Genomic DNA, 22225 nt, shown 5'->3' with positions numbered 1-22225 from the left:
ATTATAATTGTTTTTTTTATTATCATATATTTTAAAATTAAAATTATTTTCATTGTATATTTCAAAATTCATATTTAGTGATACAAGAATATTATTACTAGATTCGCCCCCAAAAAATAGTAAAACTATTTTTAGATGATTTTTTTGTTATTTTTCAAAATTATAAGAAAATTTATAGATACTTTTTAAAATATATTTTAAACTCACATGCATACTTTATTTTAATTTAACTTAAAAATTATGTATAATGAAAGAATTATTCATAAAAATTAATACTTTATTTTAATTTAACTTAAAAATTATGTATAATGAAAGAATTATTCATAAAAATTAATAAGAGAATATCAAAATAACTGAAAAGTATACAATTTAGTTATTGTTCTTTAGAAAAAAAGTAGGCAAAATTAAGATAAAAATTAATAATATAAAAGAATAAATTATCAAAATTTTTTTGAACTAAATTTTTATTATTAAAATAGAGATTTCCCTTTGTTGATCTAATTTTAACATTGCTAAAAATATTCCCATAATTATTCATAAAAAGTTTTAAAAAGATCTATAATTATTCGTGCATATTTTTAAAATATTCTTATATTTTAAAAGACACACTTAAGCTTTTCTAAAATAATATTTATTTATTATTATTTTTTAAAATTATTTTATTATAATTATCATTAATAATTATCATTAATATTGAAATCACAAAGGGTGGTAAAGTTTGCATGCGACTTGCACTTGTTCGCTTAAAAACAAGGAGGAACCGCCATCTGTCGGTGCCCAGGAACCGGCAGCCGCCCAGCCGGTTACGGACTGCCCGATCACTTTCACTAAACCATTGACCAGTAAAATAGCAAAAGCAGAGCAACTCTTTTCATTTTCAAAATTCAAAATCTGAAGGTTAGAACTTAGACGGCTCCCTCTGCAAATCCCCCTTTTGATTCTAGGGTTCCAACATATACGCTTCTTGCAGGTTCGCTCTTCCCCTTTGATTCACCACGCTTCTTGCTCCTTTCTTGCTCTCTTCTTGTTCATTTGTGGGGGCTGCGCTGCGAAACCCTAGTTTCGTGCTGGGAGGCTCGAAAATTAGGGTGTTTTTTTCCCCCCTTGGGTGTGAAGTGGAGAGATGGTGGGTGAAGAAAGCACTAGCAACGGCTATGGTGCAGGGCTGGTTCCGAAGAGCGAGGTAACGAATGGGTTTGTGTTAGAAGTGGGAGATGGCAATGGTAGTGGGAGTTTGGGCCCGTGGACGAGCGAGGGTCTTAGGACGTACAAGAGGCGGAAGCTAGCAAAGGTGAATTCGGAGGACAAATCTGTGGAAGATGGAAGGAGTTCTGCAGAAGCGGCAAGTCACTTAGTAGATTTGGTTTGTTTTTTACTCTTTCTGTCTCTTTCACGCACACACGCGCACAAAATTATTCTTTTCGTATTCCTGCTAGTCAATTGGTAAAACGGGCTTTAGCTATATTTATCCCAAATGTTCCTTTATTTTATAATTGTTGTTGGTTTTGTACTTCTGGATATAGAGACTATAACTTTCAAATGCTTGCAAATGTGATGAATGTCTTGTGACTACATTGAAAACTCCCTGATTCTTGGTAGTTCTTTCTTTTATTTGTGAAGAAAGCTCAGCAAGAGTTTTTTGTTTTTGTTAATTCATTAGGTTTGTTAGGTGAAATTCATTTCTTGTTTAAAATTAGGGAAGGAGCTAAACATTGTTTTTCAGGATTTTTTTTGGTGGCAAAAACAAACCCTTTTGATTACATCTATTTTGCTACAAAAGAATTGAGATGACGCTGGAGCTGGTTTGGGCCTGGCAATTCTCAATCTTACCTCCCTGTCTTTGGGAAATGTCCTGAGCGTAGTTTGTCCTAAGCCTATGGCAGGTTTTTGTTCGTCTTCCCTTTCCTTGTTAAGGAATGCCTTCTCAATAGCCACCTCTGTGCTAGCCCATTCTGTTGATCAATTTAAAATCACTTGTCTATTCTGTTTTGTAAAGGGAAGGATTTTGGGTCCATTATGTTTTAGATAAAAATTATGGCGAGTGAACTTCTCCAAAATCAAGTGCTTACAACCACAACTTTTAAACTCCTAGGAGCAAACAGGTAAAGTAGTAAATACCTCTCTTGACAATTTAAATATACTTAGCTACAGCACTTATAGTTCTCTTTTCTCTCTTGATTTGAGATAGTTTAGGGTGTGTTGCATTTACATACCCGTTATTTTCATTGAAAGTTAGAATAAGTTGCAGAACTATTATTACCCTATGACAAACAGATTAAAGGGCTATCTTACCAAAACAATCTTGATCCTACATAGAATCACAAATTGGTTGGATAATAGTAAGATCAACGGGATTGGTAGGATTTTGAATCTTTACTAAATTACATGTCTAGGAGGCTTGGTAAATGGACTGCTTAGGAAGCGGTTTGGTTTGTATCGACTAAAGTATATACTTCGACTTTCTTGTGCTAGAACTTTGGTTCGGAAATACAAAAGTATTGGACACGTTTTTTTTTTTTTGAAAAAATTAGGTTTGGAATTATAAGAGATGTAGTTTCTAGTCTATGTTTCTATTCATATATATGGGAAGTTTAGAAATCATCATATAATAATCTAGAAATACCAATCTATGGTAGAAGAGAAGGTTCTGTTGGAACAATTATTTGTTTCAAGTATCTCATCTAAGGGGAAAGCTTTCCCTTCCTGGTTCTTCTGTTACTGGATCGTCCGGAACCATAAGAATATTTAGTTAGAATGGGATTTCAACTCAGCACCTTTTGAAATTTTGAGAAGAGTTGTTCTTTGGAGAGCACGATACGATGAACGTTGCAAACTAAAAAAATTGTGTGTATTTATTTCATGTTCATTATATGACAGTTTCATAAGACTTAGGATTAGTAGTGCTACAGTTCGAATATGTCATTTTTTTGGGGTCATATGATGGCTCTACCATGGGGTTACTTGGGATTGAGTCTTCAACACTTATTAGTCAGTTTTGTAGGTTTATATAATAGAAATCTATGAAAAACAACGTACAAATGCATCATATTTGTTTATACAGTTAGTAGAATCCCATGATCCTTGATCTAATCCCGCTTACTGTCCTAAAGATTCTTGTAGACTTCCAATTTTAATAACCTCAAATAACAGGTGGGGGATACGGGGCATTGGGGAGGTTTGACAGGTGTTGGAGAAAAGGATGCATTTGGCACAATTATTGAACTGGTGTTCGTGTTATCTAGCTAACCTTATTTTTGTTTATAAAACACAATATAAGCTTTCAAAAAGTTTCATTGCCCTCTCCTATTTAAGCTGTATGATATTACATTTCCCTCTTATATAATGTGGGTTAAATGTCTTTTGAGTTGAGTTAAAGGGATAATAGTGTGGGCTGTCTTGAACTTACCTTGCCCCAAGGCCCCCAATGCCCCAATTGGGTTGATAGTATTTCCCCCCTCAACTTGCTTCTTTCATTTAAAAATCTCTAGGTCCCATCCTAGAAGGGGGCAGTACAGGTCAAGTATGGGGAAGACTGATTTCATTTTTGAAAATATTGAAGTTTGTTTCGAAGGTGGATTGGTATTATATGAACTAATGCTGCTATCAAACTCATTTGGTAGGGTCGAAGTGTGGTATTTGAGAAGCTCATCTTCATTGCCATGTTTAGTGCTTTCATTTTGCCTTTGTTGCAATGTAATGATGCGTGTCTCAAATATCGAATATGGAATGAACTTAGAAATCGTGTTTGATTTCTTTTATTGGTGCAGTCTACATGTAAATTCTAAACATCATGTGGATTCATGAAACGAATTGGGCATTAAATGCCAAATCTCTGCTTCAGATCCCTTCTAGCAGTTCATAATGTGACACATTATGTTTTCATGCAGTTTGCTGTGTACTGGTTGGAAAAATTGCTAAACAACATATGACAATGATGCTGTGAAATGGAGTTCTTTTATCTTGCTCGTTTACATTGGGAATTGGGGGGTTCAGGTTGGTTGACATTTTGTAATCTATTGATGTTTTAAATGGATCTTATAGGTAACCCAAAGGAAGCTTGAACCTTTCTTACATGAGGAAGCATCGATATTGACACGAGATATAGATACAATATGATATTGACATGAGTATGAAAATTTCGAAAAAATGAGGATACTACATGGTAGTGATATGTTAATTAGTTAAAATAAAAAAAAAATTATATATTTAGGCATATTTTTCCTTTTGCGTGACAAATATTGTGGTAGTTTTAATTTAAAATGGAATATAACCACTATTCATGTAAAATTATCAATTACACTTTACAAATACACTTATATAATCATATATTATGGAACATTGGTCCAACAACAGTAAAACAACTCAAGTGCATGGCTGATGGTGGGCAATAGGCATGGGTCATCAAGAAATTATTTCAAAAAACATAAAACATATTAACAGAGTGGCGAACTGGCGATGGCTTTAGAGAGAGGGCGGATTCTGGGGTCTGAGAGATCCTGCGGTGTTCTGTAAGGCTGGAACAGTGGCGCTAGGCCTCTAAAAATTCTAGCCGCTCCAATGTCAAAGAACCTCTTAACTCCTAGTGTCCGACTTCTCCTCAATTATTTTGGGGGTTTTGTTAATACAATTAAAGGGCACAACAAATTGCAGTGGTTCAATGCAAGAAGTGTGCTGGAGGTCCTTGCGGTGTTGGGAAGTGTCTCAGCCATGTCCAAAAATAAAAATTAATTAATTAATTTCTCAAAACATGCCTACTTCTTACATTTTTAAGCCCGTTCTCTACATGATAACATTTTATGTTAGGTAGTCGTATTTTTTGGCGTGCCTTGATTCAACACTAATCTCTCCCATGGTTGTCAAACCGGAATTCGAGCTATGAATCGAAATCCCGATGTTGAGAATCTAGAATTAAAATTGAATCAAGTTCTGTAAGTTTCAGTATCTAAAATGAATTCCAAATGCATGTATATATGTGCAAATTAAATGCATTGAAAAATGAAAGATTTTATCAAATATAGTGTTATTTTAAAAACATTTTAGAGTCAAAATGACTAAAATTTGATAAAAATATTTGTGTGTATGTAATTATATGCTTTCTGTAAGAACGAAGAAGTACAAAAAAAAAATAAAGACGCTTAAGACAAAACGATAAAAAACTGAAAAAGCTTGTGGTCTTCTTTTCTCTTTGAAGACAAAACAGTCCTGGGATGGAAACAAATACCCTTGTGAAGAAAAAGCATTTAAATGGTTTCTTTTTGTGATGTGATGAAATCTCTAATCAATTTGTATGGATTTGATATTGATTTGCATTCGGATCAATCAATTTGGGTTTGATTCGGATAGATTCTTGATTCTCCTACATGATTTGAGTAGCTTTGGGGATAAATCAATTCGAATTGTGAACATATGATTCTAACAATTATGTTCTCTTCCAGCACCGGGGCAAGATTGCACTTGTCATACCCTCTTGGGGACTCATGCATCTGGGTGTTACTTTTTTGTTTTTGTTTTTTGTATTTTTCATAAGAGATATACATTATCTTGTAATTGTTTCCCAACCTTTAGATGACTCATGCTTTCCTATTCGACTGGTTATCAGATTAATTAGATATTAGGACTCTACATAATTGAGGATCCATTTTTCAACATATTATATTCTCTTCCTCATATTGACAAATATGTGATTGTGGATTTATTTAATGTGTTTTTATTTGATATCCTGTGCCTCAGTTGAACAATGTGTAGACCCCAACAGAACCAGTGGACAAAGTGGGATTCATCTAGGTGATACAATCTAGCTGGAACTATGCTATATTAGTATAACTTAAATGTAAAGTGTGGATCATAGTTTGATGATAGGATGGATCCACCCTGTAGGAGGGAGGAGGGGTCCTGTGTTGATTGAAAGAACAATTAATTCAGAATGTAAATTTTGAACTCTTGATTTGTGTTTGCACATTTGAATATTGGCTATCCCTCTTTCTTTCATACATTTTGTATAGAATTAATTTTAATGTCAAAGTATCAGCTGAATGATCCAAGAATTCAGTGTTATCTTTTCCTTTGCTCCATTAACATTATATCTCAATGTCTGGGATGGAGTATAATCAATCTTCAGTTTCAGGAACATTTTTTTTTATAAGTGACTGATTATATTGTTTTGAAAGTGGTCTTAGTTGGATTTTATGGCCATTGTATGATGTCTAGATGAGTTTAGTTAACTGTTTTATGTGATCTTATCATATCAAACCTTCAATCCTTTTCCAGTTTATCTTAATTGTCAGAAGTATGCACGAACTAAAATTCTGTCTAACTATGCCTATTTGACAATATTTTAGATGCATAAAAGCTTACCTTAAAAAGGAAACTGGTGTTTGTCTATCTGAAATTATTGATCAAAGATGTTCCTTCATAACCTTAATTTTGACAAAATGTTGTGCTTGTGAGCCTTCTCTTTATGAGGCTATGTTTTATTTTGTGCAGACTGTAAGGGATGTGGGTGGCAGAAATGTAAAGGATAATTCTTATGAGCAAGTCAATCTTTCTAAAAACAGGTGCAATGTTATTATGAATGATCCAGATCCATGCCTAGGTAGGCATATGCGTGATGCTGTACTGGAACAAATGTACAAATCATTAAGGGAGAGTGAAGGTGGTATACTGGGATGCATTCAAAATGCAATTGTATGCCCCCCTGAAGCTAATTTTGCAACTAAAGTCAAAGTAAGAGCTGCTATCAGTATGCTGTTCTGGATGATAATAGTTGCCTGTTGGTCTTTCCTTCCTTCCATTCTTTCTGTTTATTTTGCTCCAATTATTTGACTTTCAGGATACTGTTCATTGTCATGAGGATAAGAATAGATGGTTTTCACAGATGAAGTCGATGCCTGATGGTTCTCTGAATGCAGCCGGGGGGCATGCTGGCGTTACGTCTAATGGAACTTTAGATGAAGCAAATTGTCGAAGTTTCACAGAGCGCTGTGAGCGTGCTCTCTTTAGTGTCATTGAGTCTGAGCAGTTTTCTTCGCTGTGTAAGCTACTGGTTGAAAATTTCCAGGGAATAAAGGTTGATAGTTTTTTTGACTTCCGTCTCATAAATTCGAGGATAAAAGAGGGAGCTTATGAAGACTCACCTATGCTTTTCTCTTCTGATATTCAACAGGTAATTTTTCAATTATTGTTTATTCTATTCAGACAAGACCATTTGTACATGAAATGTAGTGATAGTCGATAAAAAAATGTACATTAAATTATGAGATGAGAGATGTTGTTGCATTTGCAATATGCATGTCTAAATTGCTTCATTTCTTGTGCTGGTTTTCAATACCTTTTTCTGAGCCTCTTGTTGTATGGATGTTAGCTATTTTAAGTTAAAGATTTAACAGATTTTATCTTGTTTATGTTTTTTTATCATTTCTCCCCTGCTTGTTTTCCTTCTATAAAGAACTATATGGGGTGTAGTGATCTTCCTTAATATGTTTGTTAGCATCATTGTAAATGTGATCTATCATCTTATATCAAAAAAAGAAGCGATCAATTATCAATTTCCTTGTTTGGAACTTAGAAGGAAAATGAGTGGGATTGCGAATCCTAATCTAGTCATGGCAAATCGTGGAGAATTGTAGTGATTCACTCTCATTAATGTTTTGGGATAATTTAATCATTGTTTGATACTACTTAATCAGAAGTACTTAATTTGAAAATTTTTTGAACTTTATAGGTAGTGATAATAATTGCAGCTGATTATAAATAATGAAAGAGAGAAGTACTATTTGGTTTGTGTTAAAAATAAGTGCTGATCTTAAATATTGTATGATAAGTTGTATTTGGTACTCCTAAAACTATAAATAACCGATTCCTACTACTCAACTTTGAAAAGAAAAAAAAAAGAGCTGTACAAAACTTTGCACCTAGTTAATTTAAAAAGAACGTGTTGCGGTAAAAATTTGTTAAAAGTTTTCATCACAGGTTAACAAAGAAACTTGAATCTGACAGACTAATACAATTATTTATAGGGAAAAATTGGTTCCATATTTGCTCTTGCACACATCAAATTAATAGGCCAAGCCTAACATTAAATAAATAGATAAAGACATTTGGGTTTCGTCTTTTGCTGTTGCAGCTTTGTGTTCTGATAAATTATTTTATTTTTTAAAATTTAGCTTGTTAATGGGATTTCTTGAGAGAAGGATGTTGTATAAAGAACAAAAATGAAATCATGTGATTGGAAGAATTCAATGATTTCAAAAACTACTGCACAATGATTCAGTGAAGGTCTTAAATTTTGATTCCGATTCAAATTTTGAAGCTCCAAAAGTATGGAAATTTCGAGAAAAAATTTGATTTGAAAAAAATAATGGAAATCGGTGGTAAAGCACAGAATTCTTTTGTGAAACTTTCGAAATGGTTAATAGACGTATACTATAAGTTTTAGGACTAATATATTAAAATTTAAATACATCTATATTGTGTATGAGGTGAACAAGTTGTAATTCAATATGTGCATCAAACATATTTGTATGATAATGTGCATTAAAAATATTCAGTTAATACAAATGAAATTCATAAATCATGTAAATATTATTTATTATGCAAATAATGATAATTTAGACATGAACGGTTAGATAAAATGTTGTTTTAAGTTTATTTTTTCGTATAATTTCAAAAGCCCCTTGTAATAATCTTTTTGTTTCAATAAAAAAATAAAATAAATTAAGAGAAGAATTTCCCTTGGCTCCTCAATTTCTCATTGGAATTCCGAGGAAATTTCATTCTATAGTTAAAATTTCAACAAGTTTTGCTAAAATTTTGAGATGTTGATAAATTTTGGATGATTCGTTGAAATTTCGATGGAAATTATGTAAAACAGAAATTGATTGCCATTTCAATTTCGAGGGTGACAGAAACCAGAAATTTTGACAATTTTGTGGAAACTTAAGACCAAGATTTCAGCTATCTTCTCTTTGTTTGTTACAAGATAGTGTTTTTGGTTTCTTTTGAGCCATTTTGTTTGGATTTTTTTTGAGTTTTATCACTGCCCAACCTTCAAAGGGATTAGAAGAAAGCTTTACTGTAATTTTGTTGGTTCTCTCTCTGTCCTTGAGGACACCTTATGCTCATTTTATTGTAGGCTGTTTTTTGGTCCTCAATCAGGTTGCTCTTATCTGACAAAGATTTTCATTCTGGTTTAGAATCAAGACATTTATCATTTTTCCTCTTTAGAAGCGGCTGATACCAATTATTTTCAACTTTGCATCACAATTTCATGCAGCAATTAGAAATTAGTTTTTTAGGAAGAGGGGAGTTGATGTGGGTGTTCCATTTTCCAGTTTTCTTGTTTGTTTTTCCATTGGGTTGTGTGAAGGATTCCAAAATGTATCTTGGTGTTAGAGACTGAGCAACTGACTCCTAGAGCGCTACTGGAATTTAGATTTTACCATGAAGTTATGATTTGAGAGAGTGGGGAGGGGGCTAGGAAATCCCATGGCAAGAGGTGGGAGACAAGTCATATGAAACTTTGCGAAAGGTGGAATGGAGGACTAGGCATGGAGGAATGGAGGTATTACCCTCTTGATTCAATTTTTTTTTGAGAAAAAACTCCCTTCATGCTATTTCCGAAAATCTTCTAAGACGAACCATCATCTGTGTCTATATATCGTTCTTCACTCAAAAGAGGTTTCTGAGTAGCCACTTAAAAGTAAACACTCTCAGTTTCTAAGGAAGTCTTCAATTTTGAGGTTTTTGATAAGTATTAAGTGCCTGGACCATTAATTACTTTCATAAATTACAAAGCAACATTTTTTTCTTAGAAGTATCATAAGAGAAAAGTAGTGTTAGTACTTATTCATAATTGCTGTTAAACTGGTAAGGAATAAGAATCAAGATATATAAGATATTATTTTTTGTTATTGTAACATTAACATAAGAATAGGTGGCCGATATTGCCATTTTGAGGCATATATACCTATTCTTCGCTCTTGGGTAAGTATTCCCACATTGGTTTCTCAATGCAAATTTTTAGGAATGACATCCAAGTTTGGTGGTGGGAAGGAAATGGTACCTACCAACCACTGGATTCAATCTGGCTTCACAGACAGTCCCATTCTGCTGATTGATTCCTGCACACTGGACATGGCCAGTTTTTAGAAACTTTTGAAAGTTCTGTCATGTATTGGTGCTTTGTTAAAATGTATATGATTTATTGTATCCTTGGTATGTATTTGCGCTCAGAAATCCTCATCAAATCTATTTTTTGTGCCATGCCTTTTTCTGGTGCTTTTCTTTTTTCCTTTTTAATGCTTGAATTAATTATTTATTTTGCCCATAAAAGGCATAATTGTTATACTGACGATATGGTTGATAGTGCGAAGTATATTTTATATTGGTTGAGGGCGAGGTCTTAAATTTCAATTTCTACTAAAATTTCGAAGCTCCAAGAGTAAGAAAATTTGGATGTCAATTTTGATTTCAATCTGGAAAAAATGTAAATTAGTAGTGAAGCATGGAATTCTTTTATGAAACTTTAGAATATGTTTTAGAACTAATGTATAACAAATTAAATACCTGTATGTTTTGTATGAGTTGCAATAATTGTAATATTATGTGTATTAAACACATTTGTAACATAATATGCGTATTAAATATAATCGGTTGATATAAATGAAATTTATAAATTTATAAAGATAACATGAATGGTTAAGTAAAATGTAGTTGTAAGTTCAATTTTTCATATAATTTCAATTGACCTTATAATAGTATTTTATAAAAAATAAGATAAATTAAGAGATTTCATTTTGCGCCTAAATATCACATTTGAACTCCAAGGAAATTTTATTTTATAGTTAAATTTTGACTAGTTTCGGAAAGGATCCATTAATATTTCAGTGGAAATTATGTAGGACAAAATTAACTGCCATTTTGATTGCTAGGGTGATGGAAAGCAGAAACTTTGATTGTAAATTTGACAATTTTGTGGAAATTTAATAGGTTGATGGTATGTGTCATTAACCACTGGCGAGGTCAATTTGTTTAGTGAGTCTGTGGCTGCCTTTTTGTTGTTGTTACAATAGATGAAGTTAATATTCTATTCTATATGTGGCATTTTATGTATATTCCACTATTTTTACATTATGTGAAGACAAGTAATCATTGTATGGAGTATGCAGTATGCAGTTGTTGCAAGGAATAACTACCTGTGTGAAATTGCTTCTACCCCACTCCCCCCTTTCTCCTGATTCCTTTTGATCAAGAGAACTTGTCATGGGTAATTGCGAGATTGTATGCTACACAAAATTCTCATTGTTTCAGTAACTGTCATTGAATTGCGTGAAATTACTTTTGTTCCCCCTTCATGCGTTTTGATCAAGAGAACTTGTCATGGGTAATTGTGAGAAATTTTAGGCTGCACAAAAAATAATTGGGTTTAAATACAATATGCTAGTTAGTGTGCAGTTGTTGCAAGGAATACTATTGTTTGCTTGGCTGCCTTTTGAATTGTATGAGATTGCTTTAATTTTTTCCCTTTGATGGCAAAAGAAAAGATTTCATTAATAAGAGAAAAATTTACCAAGAGGAGAATAAGACGTCTCCTGTCAAAATTTTGGAACAAATCAGAAGAAAGAAACTACAATCAACAAAGAAAGAAGAGGAAAAATCAATTGAAAAGATTACTTCTGGAAAGCTAACTCCCTTATAAAACCCAAACTCAATGCACCACAGATGTCAAGTTGTGAATCTTTTCCCAAACCAGCTGCCAATTCAACACTGCTTTAATTGAAAGTCAATCATTGGTACTTTTGGTTAAATTTTAGGTCACAGAAAAAGAATGGGTTGGCTTTAAGTACCACTTCTTGTTTAACCTAGTCTTGAAATCATATTTGCTTTATTGAGGGTAACAGAACTACTAACCTTGGAATTTTGATCCATATGGGATGCTTCAAAATGTGGTATGATTCTTGAACATTAAATTTAATGATCTTTAAAGCCTTTTTTTTTTTTCTAATAATAATTTTTGGGCTAAAACTAACTGTAGAAAGTATTTATTTTAGAAGAACAAACTTGAAAACTTTTAAAAAATGAGTGGGGTAAAAGGAAAGGTCTATGGCATAAAGGAATCCCATTTAAGATTCAAATCATTTGGTTGTCTTGTTCCAACACGTAATCTAATTGAGCCTTGCTCTGTCATCCTAGGCTTGTTTTCCATTTTGTGTGAAGTGATTTGTGTTGTAGTCCCGTAAGCAATTTTGGTCAAAGTTTGGTAAGTTAAGCGTTAATTTGAGTTGTGGGGTCCATGTTGTAATTGAGACCATAGTACAACTTTAACAAGAATTGCCTGTTTACTAAAAGTTATCTAGGTAGATGAAACGAAGATAATAGTTTAGTTCTCATGTGATATTAATGGTACAATACGAGCTTATGAATGTAGGAATGTAGGATACAGAGAAGGGAAGCAGGCCAGTATAGAGAGGAGGGGGTTTGTGTTCAATAATGCATAGCACCATATTAATAAATAAGATCAATATTTATCGGCCAACTGGATTCAAAATAGTAAATTCTGTAGAAAGTACCAAAATATGAACCAGAATTTATAAATCAAGATAGAATAATCCCAAATCCCTAGAAATTTATAACTTGGCCTGCACCTCTGCCTAGAGTTGAGGTTGGTGATCTCTATGGAAAATTATAACCAAGCATTAAGTCTCACTGGGTAAGGTTGGCTATATGAAACCTTTTCCACCATTCGACGTGATCTAGGGGAATTTCCTTTGAAAGTTGGAGTACTATCAAATTCTTTCTCACTACCTTGATCTAAGTCTATGTTTGCCTCTCCTGACTCTACATGGTTACACCCTCAAACTAAATCACTCTGCATAGGAGTTTTATTTGGTCTATGTTGCAAGCGCCTAAACTATCTAGGCTGCCCTTATTTTGTCTTCTGCGAGTGCCTCCCTAACCTACTATATATAAGCTTGTCTATTCCTTAATTTAGATCTACATGTGTGCCCGTTAATATGTGCACTGATGTGTTGAATCCTTAGTTACAATGTTTGGGGGGTGGTTTACTTATGGGATTGTTGAAGAAAGTGGGATAGCGAGGCATTACACAGTATGCTAATTATACAATTAAGGGATGTTTTTTGATCTAGTGGTTGAATTTTCCAGCTACATGTTCTTTGAATTATTATAATATTATAATCGGACACTTCCCTGACCCCAAACTGATCCTCTTTTATTTCATTTTAATTTTTTTTTTTCTTTCCCTCCCAAGCTGTCTCCAGGTATTACCTGGCTTTGGCAGGGTTGAACTAGTTAATCTATGGGCCAAGTTCATAATCCTTACTAGGAAAAACAGATGATATGTTATTAATTTTGATAGCTAATCGATTTGGTTATATTGATGATAACATGTGTTGGAAGCAGAAAAGGGAAATGCTGTGCATGTATCTAGAACAAGAACTCATTTAAGAATAATTCTGTTCAAAAGAATTACACAGATCACAATTATTTTAGAATTATTCCAAGTGTTGGGATACTTACGAATAATCTGCATTTTTTCAGTTGGAATACTTGTGAATAATCTGCATGTTTTTAACTATGATAAATTTGGGATTGGTAGAATAATTTAGACTTTAGAGTTGATGGAAAAAGTTGGCCATGTATTTGATAGTTGATAACCAATAATTAGGCTTTTTGTGATGTGATGGCACAAATTGATCTTGAACATTCTAGAATAAGTCAACTTACATCTATATCATAAATAACAGGAGGTTTCTAGTTTTTACTATATTTAAGTCACATGATTCACCAAGCAACTTCATTCCAAACTTCACCTTGTTTGAGCCTCTTGATTTCACTATTAATTTCCTCATCCATGTAGAGCTAAATGACAAAACTTGCAAAATGTCTGAACTTGAAGCTACTTAGCTAATATTCTACTTCACTTTCATTTTAATTTTTTTTTTTTTTATAGTTTGCATTTATGGTGTTAGTGAATTATGTAAGAATTGGTTCATGGAAGTATTAAGAAAAGGAAATAATTGTGGTTCTTTATTTGGTCTTCATGATGGAAATAGTTTTAATGTGAGTAACCCAATGAAGGTTAAGTTTGGCCTTATTTTGGCGAGTGAGAACTCTACTTCTTATGTATTTTGTTTTGAATTATATCACCTTTGAGAGGCAGTGATAGAGAAAATACATTGGAGTGGGGGATGCATGCATTGAAACTTATGATTTGTGTAAGGAATGAGGAGTCTACGGGGGCACTATGTATCCTAGTTTTGAGGGTGATCCTTTTTGGAATTGGAGGATGATTCAATAATTTGAGGAGTTAAAGAGTGTTGTTTAATGCCAAAACCTTTTAATGTTGGTTTTGGTGTTTTTGGAGGAGATTTTTTAGTGAAGTGGCTGTATCTAATGCCTTTTCCATTTTCCTTGTTTGCTGGAGAGTATTGGAGTAGGACTACTATTGCTCATCTTGTTTTTATGAAATGCTTGTGTCCTTGCCCTTGTATGATGCCAATGAGTCTAATGGCCTTTTCCATTTTCTTTGTTTATTGGAGAGTATTGGTGTAGGACTCTACTATTGCTCATCTTGTTTTTATGAAATGCTTGCGTCCTTGTCCTTGTATAATGCCAATGAGTTAGTTGGGATGTTGGCTTTTTCCATCTTTATCTGTTTTTGCCCGCCGACTTGTGGCATGATGATTCTTGGGAATCTTGAAATTATATTCCTTGGAATATAGGATTCGTGTGTTTGATTTTGGAGAATATTATTGATAGATTCTTGGGAATGTGACATTTTCATATTTCGTTCATTCATGGGAATGATGATAAAATGACTATCTTTTCCCCAAATATCCATAAGTGGAGTGTTGGGCAAGGGATACTTCACCAGTAAGAAATGTTTTATACATAATACTTTGGTCTAAAATTCAAGAGAGAATGAAATACTAAGAATTGATCAAACTCATGAAAAAATACAGTATTTAAAGCTGCAATTAAAAAGTGTTATTTATCTTTTAAAGATTTTGTGCTTTGAATATGATGTTGCCTGAAGAGTGCTCCGTCATTGATGAACTCGAACATTTTACTCTCAACTGCGATGGTTCTCTTCTTCGATTTTGTCTGTCTCTCTCCTGCGCATTGACATTGTTCAGCTGCTCCTAAACAGTGCTCCCACATTGATGCTCTTAAACACACTACTCTCGCGATGGTTCTCTGCCTCAACTTAATCTGCCTCCCTCCACTAAGCTCGCAATCTTGACAACTTTTTCCTCGATTTCTAAACTAATATTTTCCTTCTCCACTAGGTCCAGCGCCTCTTCATTGGTGAGGCGAGGTGACCTTTAAAAGGCGCAGGAGGGCGCACTGATGTGCTAGGTGCCGTGAGTCGTGCCTTGAAATTTTTGTAGCTATTAGCCTATTAATAAAGAAATAGCCAGAATGAGTCCTAGCCCTTGTTTGAATTAAACCAACAGGATTCATCTGTAACTCTTTGAGCCAACACGAAATCAGTTGGAACCCCCCTTCTTCTTTTCGACCCTTCGAAGCAGCACAATACCAGCCGGAGCCCTTCGCGAGTTTGTATTCATGCCTTAGAACCAGCAGGAGCCCTTTGCAAGCTTGTCTTTGATCCTTCGAACTAGCAGGAGCTTCGTGAGTTTGCATTCGAGCCTTCAAGAGTCGTCAGTTCATCTGCTTCAAAGTAGCATGAAACCAGTAGGATAAGTTCATCTTCGACCAATTGATCCTTCAAAGCAGTACGAAACCAATAGGAGCCCTTCGTCTTCGACTTTTCGAAGTTCGAACTAGCACGAGGCTTTCACCTTCGAGCCTTCAAACCAGCAGGAGCTCTTCGTCTTCGAGCCTTCGAACTAGCTGGAGCCCTTCTTTTTCGAGGTTTGAGCCTTCGTGAGTCGTCAGGCTTCTTCTTCTTGTTCTTCTTCTAATTAATTATGTAGTTAAATGCAAGTTTATACTTTATATTTAATATATAACATTTTTTTAGGTAATTTTATTTCTTTTCAAATTTGAAGCTTGAAATCTTGCATGCATAATTACTTATGTTGAACTATGTATATTTCACTTGGAACGTAGTACTTGGTTGTCATAATTACTATTGAATATTTTGGCATTTTAAACTCTAATATTACTAATGATTTTTTTTTTTATATATTAATTACCCACCAAATAAGCATTGTACTCACGATTTTAATGATTCTGCGCCTCACCTTCATGAGGCGTGCTCCTTCGCCTTGCGCCTCGTGCCTTGGCTCCAAGTGCCCTCTGCGCCTTAGTGCGCCTTGCGCGTTTGACTTCTATGCTATATCCTTAGTCTCTTTCATCCCCTTTGCTGAACATTAATTCATACACAGAAAACATTGATCTTTTTTCCAGCACCTTACAACATACCTAGAAAACCCATTATCTTACTCGTTGAAACTGATATCCTTTCCTTCTTTTGCTAACCTTGGTATTATGATGTCATCTTTAGTCAAGATAGACAAAAAACTGTTCTTGTTTGAATGGATCCTTTCCACATGGGCTCATAGAGTTATGAATAGGTTGGGGATAAGTTTTATTGCTGTTCTATTAGATAATGAAATTGAGTGGACCCAAGAACAATCATTTATTCCCACTGAAGTTGAGGTTAATTTGGGGATAAGTCTTGAAACTTATGCGCGGGAAAAAAGAAGGTGAAAAAGAATTAAAGAATTTGGTTTCCTCCATCAATTATGGGGGCAGTAAGGGTACCAAAAAAGGGGGTTAAACGTTTTTGATTATGAAGATTATAAGTTGGAATGTCAGGGGCCTAGGGGGGATGTTAGGAAGAGAAGTTTGGTTAGGGAGATTTTGTTTAGGAATTCTCTTGATATTGTGTTAATTAAGGAGGCGAAGCTTGACTTAATCGATAGGGAGGTTGTTAGAGGAGGGATTTGGTAAGGATGTAGTTAGGATTGAGTTTATGTGCCCTCCCATAGGTTTGCGCGAGACATATAGAGGAGGGATTTGGTAAGGACGTAGTTAGGATTGAGTTTATGTGCCCTCCTTTGTGTATTGCCCTTCTAAAGCGGATTTTAGGTGCTCTTTTTAGGACGAGCTTTATTTTGTTTTAGACTTTTGTTCGCCTAGTTGGATTATAGGTGATGATTTTAATTTGGCGAGGTTCCTCTGGGAGAAAAAGGAGGGGGGTTGAAGGGGTTACTTGCACTATACAAAAATTTGATTTAGTTATAGGGAGTGCAGTTTGAGGGACCTTTTATTGGGCAATGCCTAATTTTACATAGGGCTGCAAACAAGCGGAGCCAAGTTGTAGCTCAAGCTCGGCTTGTTTATTTAAAAGCAGTCTTGAGCTCAACTTGAGCTTACCGTTTTCTATTCGAGCTTGGCTTGTTTAGAATATATATAACTCAAGCTCGGCTAGACTCAACTCTACTAAAGCTCATTTCCCATTAATAAACGAGCTGAGCTCAAGCTCAAACTTGATTGAACTGAGGCTTGTTTCAAACAAATAAATGAATGAATCCACTAAGTTAATTAAAGTGACTAATAATTAATAAATATAATTTGAGAAGAATATATTTTTAAGTAACAAATTTAAAATCAAATTTTTGATGTGATTAATATCGAGTTTGGTTATGAGCTTAATATCGAGCTAGTTCACGAGCTACTAAGGAACTAGTAAATGGGCCAGTAAATGAGCTGACTCGTGAGTTGTTAAACGTGTCAGGCCACAAGCCTGACAAGTTGATTATGAACTAGTTTGGGTTTGAGCTTAGCTCATTTAACTAAATAAATGAGTTCAAGGGAGCCATTATCAAGCCGAGCACCGAGTAGCTCACGAGTAGCTCGACTCATTTGCAACCCTAATTACATGGTCAATGGGGGGATCTTGGGAGGTGGCTAGTAGAATTGATAGGTTCTATTGTACAAATGAGTGGGACAGGGTGTTCCCTATTCTCTCCCAAGTTGTGCTATCTAGTCCCACTTTCGATCATTTTTCCATATTATTGGAATCAATGAAGGTGCCTTGAGGTTCTACTCCTAGGGTTGAAAATATGTGGTTGGATCATGGTTCCCTCCAAAATTTGGTAAGGAAATCTTGGTTTGAGGTTGTGAAGAGGCGTTGGGGTTTGAAAAGGTTGAAGGAAAAATTGAAAATGGAATAAGGGGCTGTTTGGAGATATTAGGATTAAAAGGACTAGAATTTTAGATAAATTGGAAGAGATAGAAAGGAAGAAAGGGAGCAGGAGGTTAGAAGGGTTTCTTTGAAGAATGAGTTGGAAGATTAGATTTTCAAGGAAATGAGAATTTGGAGATAGAATTTGAAGCTTTAATGGGTATGAGAGGGTGAATGTAATTCTAGACTTTCCCATAGGTTAGCACTGGAAAAATGAGAAAGAATTTAATTTAGGGAGTTGGAGGTGGACTTGGGGGGGGGGGGGGTTGATTATCTCAAATACTACCACGATTGCCTTGCCTCTGAGGTTGTTGATTTCTATCACAACTTGTTTTTTGAGGAGTGGGATCCTTTATTTGTTGACCATATTGCTTGGTTAGAGAGACCTTTTGAGGAAGTTAGATATGCATTTTTCGGAATGGAGAGGGATGAAGCTTTTGGGCTGGATGCTTTTGATTTTGCTTTTTATCAAGATTGTTGGTCTATAGTGAAGAATGACTTGATGAAGGTTTTCAATTAATTTTATGGGGATGGGGTTTTTAAGTAAGAGTATTAATTCTACCTTCATTACATTGGTGTCGAAGAAAAGTAGGTCAATTAAGATTTATAATTATAGGCCTGTTAGTTTAGTATCTTGTGTTTATAAAATAATCATCAAAGTACTAGCTAATAGGTTGAGTGGGGTGCTTGACAAGACTATAAGGCCCAAAGTTCTTTTGTGAGGGGGAGACAAATTGTGGATGCCATTTTGGTTGGGAAAAAAGTTGTTTAGGACATTAGGAGGAAGAAAAAGGGCTTCATCTTTAAGATGGATTTTGAAAAGGCTTATGACAGTGAATTGGAGCTTTCTGGATAAGATTTTTATGAGGAAGGGGTTTGGAGAGATGTAGTGAAGATGGATGAAAGGCTATATGTCACGTGTTTTACTCAAGTCATAATAAATGGAGAACCTAAATCTTGGTTTAGGACCATGGGGGTGATTTGGCGAGGGAGGGATCCACATTACCCATTTTTGTTTGTTTTAATGGCAGATGTTTCCGCTAGGTTGGTTGATAAGGTGGTGTGTAGAGGTTTAGCGGAAGGTTTGGAAGTGGGGAGGGAGGAGATTATAGTCTCACACTCTCAGTTTGCTGAAAGAGACCATCTTTTTCTTTGAGGATCGCAAGCCTTCTTTTGGCCTATTTTGGGGCTTCTCCAGATATTTGAAAGAAGTTTAGGGCTTAAGATTAATATGGGGAAGAGTGATATTGCGGCAATTAGTGTGTTTGCAGAGCCTGTTACAGAGCTATCTTTGGAGATATGGTGCATTGAGTTGGAGTGGCTGTTGTCCTATCTAGGTTCCTTTGGGTGTAATTAAGTCAGTCAGCTTTTTTGACCTAGTTGTTGAGAGAGTGTCCAAGTGTCTAGATGGGTGGAAGGGAGCTTTTTTCCCCTGGGAGGTAGGATTACTCTAATCTAGGCTTGTCTTTCAAGTATTCTGTTGTGTTTCTTTCTATTTAAAATTACAGTAGGTGTTGTAAGATTGAGAGAGTTATGAAAGATTTTCTTTTGTGGTAGGGGGTTTTAGGGATCATTTGGTGAGTTGGGAGGTAGTTTGTAGGTCTAAAGAGAAGGCGGTTTTGGTCTTGGAAAATTGGTGTCTAAAAACACCGCTCTCTTGTCCAAATGGCTTTGGCGGTTCCCTTTAGAGGATTCTTCTTTGTGGCATAAAGTTATCAAAAGCAAGTTTGGATTTGACGTGATGGGAATGGGTGGGATGACCATTTGGGTTCTAATGTTCTTCGAAAAGTCTGCGGAAAGCTATTTCTCAGATTTACCCTCTCTTTATTCCTCCTATTAAATTTGTGTTGGATAAGGGGTGCACAAATTTGTTTTCGGAAAAATCTTTGATTGGGGAATATTGTCTTGTCGACCTCTTTTCCTTGCCTATTTTGATTGAGCTTAGGATAAAATAATCCCCATTTCCTCTTTCGTTGTTGATTTGGATGGTCTTTTATTTTCTTGGAATTTTCATTTTAGGTGATCCTTGAACGATAGGGGAAAAAAAATTAATTTTCTTCATTTTTTGGCCCTGTTGAACGGTTGTCGGGTATCCTTGAAATCTGATAGCTAGTGTTGGCTGTTGGATCCCTTGGGGGTCTATTCTTGCAAATCCTTTTGTGAATTCTTGGTTAGCACATACTTTTCCTCTCACTCTACAAGCAAAGAAAAAAAAATCAAAGCTTCTTTCGATTGTGCTTAATGGGATAAACACTAATAACTTGCTGCTTATTAGGAGGCCTTTAAAGGCTCCCTTTAGATATATATCTGTGCTTTGTTTTAACTGCTCTGAATTTGCTCCGCATTTTTCTTGCATTGTAATTTTGCATGGAAGGTTTGGAACAAGTTATTCAGTTATTTTGGAGAAAGTTGGGTTTGTAGGGACAATGGAGGAGTTTTTGGCAATATCTTTTGTTGGGTTTGGTGGGAAGAGGAAGGAAAAGCGCCATGGATTAGTGCTTTATTTGCAGTATTTTGGGGTTTGTGGATGGAATGAAACTCGCATATATTTTCAGGGAAGAAATTCACTTTTTTGTTAGTGTGGGAGAAGATTCATTTTCTGGCTTTTATGTGGTATGTGGGTAGTGTTAATTTCAAGGGGATATGCTTCTCAGATATTCAGCAGGATTGGCATTTTCTGTTGACTTCTTAAGCTGTGCTGATTTCCTTTGGCTGTTTTTTGCACTTTTTGGTTCTTATTTTGTTCTCTCTGGGGTTTCTTAGACTTCATTAAGGAGATGTCTCTTCTCCTGATTGTACATTCTTATTTTATCTAATGAATTTCTTTTGTTATAAAAAGAAATGCAATTAAAAGTTCATAAATGACGACAATGTATTTAGTATGATCCTGAAAATCAATGAAAATGCTTCTGTGTGATCTTATCTAAAATTCTTAGCCATCAAATTACATCAAGACCCTAAAAATAGATCATGCAAGTATCATCGTATCCAGACTGCAACTTAAGAATGAAGACGTTCATGATTCATCCTTACTATCTAGCAAAAAAGGCAACTCATTTAGATAGACATAAAAAACTGGTTGAACCAATAGTAGTCAAAGGGGCAAGGTGCACTGAAGTGCAAAGGGTGCCTGGGGCCTAGGTGTTAGGTGCGAGGCGAAGAAGATGCGTGCCTCATGAAAGTGGCACACTAGTTGTCTGTGAAATATGCTACAGAATGGATTCTTGATTGTAAGCACATTAAGACTAATATTTGAATTTTAAAATATCAAAATACTCAATGCTTGGAGATAAAAAAAATTAACACAAATTTTCATAGTATGTGATGTTCATGCCATAAGTTCCACAAAATACAAGCAGCAGTAAGCAGCAGGGAAATTAAAAAAAATAAAAAAAATATAAGAAACTGCTAAAGCAGCAGCAGAGGGCTGACTGAAATGTCGGAAATTCCAGGCTGCAGAAGCAGAAATGTTGAGAAATGGAAATGCTTCCAGAAAGAAAAAACAGCTTATTTTACAAATAAAACTGCAAAAAAAAAAGGAAAAAAAGAACATTAATGTGGTGGCACAGAGCAGCGGAGCAGTTTCAGAAGAAGAAGAAGAAAAAGAGGAAGAAGAAAACTGAGGAGCAGTAGAGCAGAAATTTCAGGAAATGAAACAGAAATTTCAAAGGACAGCTAAAGGAAAAAAAAATAAAAAAGGGGGTTCGCAGCTTTGACTGAGCAGCACAGCAGGCCAGAAGAAGAAGAAGAAGAAAAGAAGAAATAAATCCCAGAGCAAGCTGAGTATTTATGTCAGGAAAAAGTGGCAGCAATTCCATAAAAACAGCAAAAAATGAAGAAAAAAGAAAGAAAACTGATGGCTGAGATTAAAAGAGAAGAAAAAAAACAAAGTATAATCTGAACATTTGTGAAGGCACACCTCTCTGCGCCTCTTTAAGCTCGTGTTGCCTCAATGCCTGTGAGGCGCAAGCCTCATCACCTCAGTGTGCCTCGCGCCTAGGAGGTGTGCCTTTGACTACTATGGGTTGAATAATAAAAGATCTGCTT

The 22225-nt window shown here is 35.0% G+C and overlaps 1 protein-coding gene across 5 annotated transcripts in view; it reads left to right on the top strand.

The window, feature by feature from the left end:
* Nucleotides 1-844: 844 nt before the first annotated feature.
* The window catches only part of LOC131161666 (PHD finger protein EHD3), a 31268-nt gene continuing 9887 nt past the window's right edge, over nucleotides 845-22225 (top strand). For 2 of the 5 annotated variants that reach the window (XM_058117590.1, XM_058117589.1), the window contains exons 1-3: nucleotides 869-1363; nucleotides 6484-6723; nucleotides 6875-7162. In XM_058117590.1, the coding sequence (XP_057973573.1) occupies nucleotides 1124-1363; nucleotides 6484-6723; nucleotides 6875-7162 (768 nt within the window). In that variant the 5' untranslated portion in view covers nucleotides 869-1123. Of the gene's footprint in view, nucleotides 1364-6483; nucleotides 6724-6829; nucleotides 7163-22225 lie in introns of all 5 variants that reach the window. The other 3 variants (XM_058117588.1, XM_058117586.1, XM_058117587.1) reach the window with 3 other exon arrangements.

This window comes from Malania oleifera, chromosome 8 (assembly GCF_029873635.1).
Source record: "Malania oleifera isolate guangnan ecotype guangnan chromosome 8, ASM2987363v1, whole genome shotgun sequence".
In the NCBI taxonomy this organism is placed as follows: Eukaryota; Viridiplantae; Streptophyta; class Magnoliopsida; order Santalales; family Ximeniaceae; genus Malania; species Malania oleifera.
The sequence above is the reverse complement of the archived record's forward strand: the minus strand, read 5'-3'. Positions and strand labels throughout refer to the sequence as shown.